Source organism: Tauraco erythrolophus, chromosome 3, assembly GCF_009769465.1.
Source record: "Tauraco erythrolophus isolate bTauEry1 chromosome 3, bTauEry1.pri, whole genome shotgun sequence".
Lineage (NCBI taxonomy): Eukaryota > Metazoa > Chordata > Aves > Musophagiformes > Musophagidae > Tauraco > Tauraco erythrolophus.
In genome coordinates, this window is record NC_141467.1 from 27,467,586 (window position 1) to 27,473,585 (window position 6,000).

At 38.9% G+C, this 6,000-nt stretch overlaps 1 protein-coding gene across 1 annotated transcript in view; it reads right to left on the reverse strand.

Moving 5' to 3' along the window:
• COBL (cordon-bleu WH2 repeat protein) overlaps nucleotides 1–5,338 on the reverse strand; it is a 109,457-nt gene extending 104,119 nt beyond the window's left edge. Inside the window, exon 1 of the mRNA XM_009978861.2 lies at nucleotides 5,139–5,338. Coding sequence (XP_009977163.2) covers nucleotides 5,139–5,338 — 200 coding nt within the window. The remainder of the gene's footprint in view (nucleotides 1–5,138) is intronic.
• Between the last annotated feature and the right edge of the window lie 662 nt (nucleotides 5,339–6,000).

A 6,000-nucleotide genomic window follows, 5' to 3' on the forward strand; every position in this document is an offset into this window, starting at 1 on the left:
AGTAACCTATTTCAAGTTTGACTGAGTTACGCAGTGTGAGCTGAAAAAGTGGCGAGTGTGCAGAATTTGAAATAGGTGATAGCACTGAAAAGGTAAGAACACAGTGAGAAGATGATGACTGAAGATCAAACAAGGAAAACAGATGTCATTAATATGTATAGGAGGCTTCAGAAAAATAGGGCACTGTGGTAACTGCTAACATAGAGAGCACCTAAATAGAAATGTGTAATATCTAAATCAAAACTGTATCAGGTCATCTCATGACGACTTATTCTGGCACTGTCTCCAAGGTGCAAACGTCTGTACTTGACAACTAAGTTTAATTCATATGTAATATGCCACAAACGAACCTAAACATTTATACCTACTAAGTCCAAACTATAGAACCCTACCTACACTGATATTTACCTGAATATTCATTACGCTGTGCAGTAGTGAGCATTTTAAAAAGTGTCAGTCCATCTGATAAATATCTCAGCTTGTTTGTTTACAGACAAACCTCTCAGTGAAATTTGCTTTTTTTTCCCCCCTCAGACTTATTACTGTTGTTTCAGAGAAAAGCAAATAACCTGGCAGAACTGCAATACATGGTGTTCTACTTGCTACACATTCCTATTTAAAGTTGAACACTAATATATTTTGATAGTGAATAATATTGTCATTATTCATTCAAATTTGTCAGTTATCTGACCTCACGTAAACTATTTCATTAAAACACTTAAAAAAAACCCCAACTTCTGGCTTTTGTTTTCCAAATTGAGCAAGTTCACAGAAAGAACATCAAGATGACACATGAAGAGGCAGAGGACTGAGTTTGTTGAGCCTTAAGATGAGAATGGTAAAGAGAGACCTTGTTGCTGTCTGTAAGTACCAACCAGTAGCGTTACAGAGCCAGACTCTGTTTGGCAGTGAACAGCAAGAGGAGAAGGGGCAAGAGACAAGTGTCAACCCAGGAAACTCCATTCAGGTACAGGAGACATTTTTTCACTACGAGGATTGTCAAGCCCTGGAACAGGGGTACAGAGAGGTTCGGAAACCTCCACCCTGGAGGTATTCAAACTTGCCTGGAGACAGTCCTGAGTAACCTGCTCTTGTGAGACCTGCACTGAGCAGGGAGTTAGAGCACATGAGTTCCAGTGGCTCCTTCCAACGTAAATTATTCTGTAAATTATTCTAGGCTTTAAAAAAGATATATATATCTCACTACATTGAACTACTGTAGTTTTGATCTGACCCCTATTTAGCATTTAGTTAAGCTCATTTTTAACCCTTTTGCTGTATGTGCTTTGTTCATCATCTTCTAACACCACCTCTTTCATGTGTTACCAACCTGGGCTGATGTCACACCTTCAGTCTTTCTTGAGACAACATTCTGTATGCTACGCTGTAAGTCCACAATTAACATCACTTAACTCTCTTTCACTGAGAATCATGTGAGAATATTTGTTCTGTGATGACATTAGCTCTATGCTACCTATAACGTATACTCTGCACTGAGCTCTGTGCTCCAGTATTTGCTGAATGGGACTACCATTTCAGTCAGCTTATTATTTCTTCTAGTATCCTGCTCTCTGTGCATCACACATATGAGAGAATTTGTGTAACATGTAAGATAACAGCAGGAGCAACAACTGCCCATTCTACTCTTCTGCATATTGGTCATCCATGTGCTGACAACTCCAAACTGGACATCATTTAACTTCAAACATCCCAATTTTTCTGCGATATATTTCAAATACTCTGACTTTTCAAGCTGCTAACACTAAATGTCTCTGTGTTAATCAGAAGTCCTCCTCAGTGTCACTCAGTGTGAATGGAGACGGTCGCATGATGCCTTTATTTATAGGTTACCCATCGAAAGTATTACCTGTGAGAACTACAAACAGAAAAAGTTTCTGGTAACTCTTGCGAGCTCTTCCACTTATTTTCTTTCTAATTGTCTAGCCATCACCTCTGTCAGACCTGCTAACAGTTTGTGTAGATCTGCTACAGATCTATATGCATAAAACATGGCCAACACTCTGCCTATCCTTTCAGCACATCAGTTAGTGCTCACACAGCAGTACAAATATGGGTTAGTTGTGGGGGTATTTGATAATCATTTTCAGGGGGGCAAAGGCTAACAGTTTTTCAAGAATACTTTTATATGTCTTACAGTAGAGTTCACAGAGACCAAGTATTTCAAAAAAAGCAAACTGTTTTTCAACACTATTCTATTGCTGCATACAGCCCTTAAGGACTCAACTTTGTCCTAAAATCTGCACTATGTAATTTCAGAATCTAGAATAAATTGTGTGTTACAAGACGGCAATAAACTCTTAAAGAGAGGCTGTCAGCTTGAGTTAACTTTTATAAATAAATCTACTTAAAAACTCCAGATTCCAGTAAAATATCTTTAAATAGCACAAACTTTGAAGAAAATTTGGTAAGAATTTTCTGCCCTTTTGTCGATATTTGTAGGAACTTTCTATATAGAGGACAAAGTAAAATTAACAAAATGCTGCTTTGCTTACATACAATGAACACATTGAAAGAAAAAATTTTGACTTTTAACTTGGTTCACTGATAATAGCCTTAAGTGATACTAATTAACTACAGTAGTTATATTTTCAAACATCCTCTAGTGTACTTCATTGCTCTGTGAACTGCTTTCCTGAAACTACAGAATCATTTTTCATTATGATGATGCCTAGAGCAGGTTTTGTAAATTATTATGCAACAGAAAAGCTCCTTCCCTGGGGTACTCAAAAGCAGATTTTGCAGAATGAAGTTTTAACGATGGCAATGAAAATACTGAAGATTTATAGCAGTATAAACAACAGCAAAATTTGTCTGAAATGTCCTTCCATGATATCATCATAGATAAAAAGAGTGAAAAGGGAAAATAATTTATTACCTGCACTGCCGTCCATACTTGCTTCTAACTAAATTAAACTTCTTTTTTTTTTTTTTAATCCAGTATTTTCATCATTAAATGTTTACCTCTGAGTATCATTGTACCTGTCCAGTTCGCAACGTCAAAACGATGCAGAAAGGTGAAAAAGCCTGGGCTTTCACTCAAGCCTGGAGAATTAAAATAGTCCATCTCCTAAAAATTTCTTATGCTCTTGACTTTTAGTTTTTATTTTTTTTAATTCCACATCCCTAAAAATGTAACCAGCGTTAACATACAGAAAGTTTCATCTTCCAGTGGTTAGAAAAACAGCAGCACACACACAGTCTGTTCACAGACTGATGCCACTGTAACACAGAGCTCGTTAGAGGATATTCTCTTCTTATTTCATAACTTGTTAAGATGATTTTACTCCCTTCCTCTGTTTCCATAATCTTCTACTTCCCACAGCTGGCTATCAGTGTCTGACATTTGTCACTACCTCTCCATTTCAAGTGCTCAAGACAGCACTGAGGGACAACACCTACTACCTACGTTAGGCACTGGTGATGTCAGATTAGCACAATCAGGAATTTAACTGCTGCCTAAATCAGAGTCCTAGACCTGTCATGCAGCCAGTGGAGAAAAGTGGCCATCTTCACAGAACAACGAAGAGAACATTTGGTTGCTCAGAGCACTTAACACAGACGGTATACATACCCCCAAGAAACATCTAAGGTTTACTTTTCGACATTTCTTTCAGGTTTTAGTCCACAAACCAAAGACTCTGATACTTAGTCTCAATGTATGTGATAGCAATGGTAGTGATAATAAACACCTGTCCAAGAGGCAGAATGTTTATGGTACAGGGATGTTCCATTTGTTCTCTGCTCCTGTAGTTTGTATGTTCTTTGAAAGGTCATATTAAAACACCACTCTTGTGCTCTTGGAGTGTTTGTTGTTTTTTTTAGGGAAAAGAAAATATTTTCTAAAGCTATGGCAATTATGTATCTCTCTACACAAAATGTTGCATGAAGATTAGACTCTTGTTAGCTCTCAGGTGGCTTGCACTTGCCAACGAATAGCAGCTTTCTTTGGGATTTAAACAGCCAGTGAGTTTCATGTCCTGTTCTACTTTCCAGGTCTGTTGTCTTCTTTCTCTCATTAAGTGAAAATCTCCCCATAAAAACTTGATCACTAAATGTGTAATTTGAGAGTTTTCCTTTCAAACCTTTAACATCACTCTGGCTTTGGGGCTTGACCCACACAAGTTGCACTAGTCTCCTGAGAGTGGCTAAGCGAACACTAATGTCTACAAGAAAAATAGAAGGAAAAATGAAGTACCAGACACTACGCGCTGCTATACACATCCTCCTCAGCCATCAATATGCACTAATAGACAAACAGTCAAAATAGACTAACATATCAGGCCACGAAGGCTGGTTTTACAGGAATGCAGACTAACTGCTGAAAACCTCAAATGTAAATAAGGACAGGCCCTGATTTATCCACAGGCATCTACATATGCTCCTATTTTGGAATGATCACTTTCTACAGTTTCTTGACCACTGCTCTTCCGAATTCTTTCTTAAAGTAGTAAGTTTCCCTCTTTCAAAACAGTTCTCTCAGAGAGGATGAGAAGGAACAGCTCCCATGGTGAAGAAAACTATCTCAAAACTGCCTTTCCAATACAATTTGCCTTTGATTGTACTCAGTGACAACGAGGACCTCTCTCTTCCTGTGGAAAAAAACAATACACTTTTACGTAGAAAAGGTTTCTTAAATACCAGCAGATGCTTTGCTGTCTACACAATCGCAGTGCATTTGTGAAGGCAGGATCTCTGAATGTGATGAATCATTCATCTTTGGAGCTTGCTTCTCGGCATGGCTCCAGACAGACATACTGTCAGGACTGCTGTTTGCCAGCAGCACCTACTTCCACTGCACCAAAACTCCTCTGCATTACAAGATGTGATACAACTTAAGAATAGCCCAGTGGCACTACATGGAAGAGACAGATCCATACACATGCTGAGAGTGATCCTCGGGAAAAACAGTGACATGATAGCTGCTCAATCCTTCCTACCCCAACAGAGAGGGTCCTTTATATGTGGCGCTCAAGACTCTCTGGTACAACAGCTACCTAAAATGCAGATAGAAGCATGGCAGAGAAACTCCATCAACTCAGAAATGGAGACATTAAAATCAGCAGGTATACCACTGGGAACGGAGGGCTCCAGAAAGCGGGAGCTAATCAAAGCCTTACCTTCCTTGTACTGTGCTCTTCTGCTCCACCCCGCTGGGTAAAACGACTGTGAAGTCCACCGATCTGTTTATCATGTTCTCCTTCATGCTCACAAGGCTCTGATCAGAAATTACAGCTGTCTCTGCAGGTGACTTGTGCTCACTGTGAATTCTACTTGCTGCAGAAGGTTGATTTGGTGGAGGAGGAGCACGAGCTTTCATCCTTCTCCTTGAGAAATAAAGGCAAGAAGAAAATTAATAATTTCTTGCAAGCAAAGTATAAGCACATTAATAAGAAAATACATTCCTTCAGCCATAATCTCAGATTGTTGTAAAAAGTTCCTCTAATTTTTTTATGATAAAAGTTCCTCTTTATCATAAAACTTTTCAATGGAGTTGCATTTTATTTCTACCTCTTCTCTAAAGACACGCTAATTTTTTAACGATGCACTCACTCCTACTGTTTGCTTTCCATGCCCCAGGGGATGAATCGGTTCCATAATTAGGGTATGAAATAATCATTATTCTGTTGAGTATGAAGCATGCTCCTATGAAGAGAGAAACAGAAATGCTGGGTCCAGTCCAGACCTGACTCAAGAAAGAGTTGTATTTAAGTAAATGAATGTTTCCTCCAAGCCAGAACAGCAGGAGTGGAGGCAGGGTGAGGTTTCATTCAGCTATATTTGGGTTCCACAGTATTACTCTACTTGAAATATTGTCTCTTCCTCTGCTCTGACTAAGTAGTATTAAATTCAGCTCATCGTACTTCATAGGGAAGCACCGTGAAAAGGTCAACCATGAATGATACCACTTCTTCCCATGCAACACTAAGAGACTATAGCTCATTCTTCAGGAGCAGGCTATGCACCATGTGCGACACACAG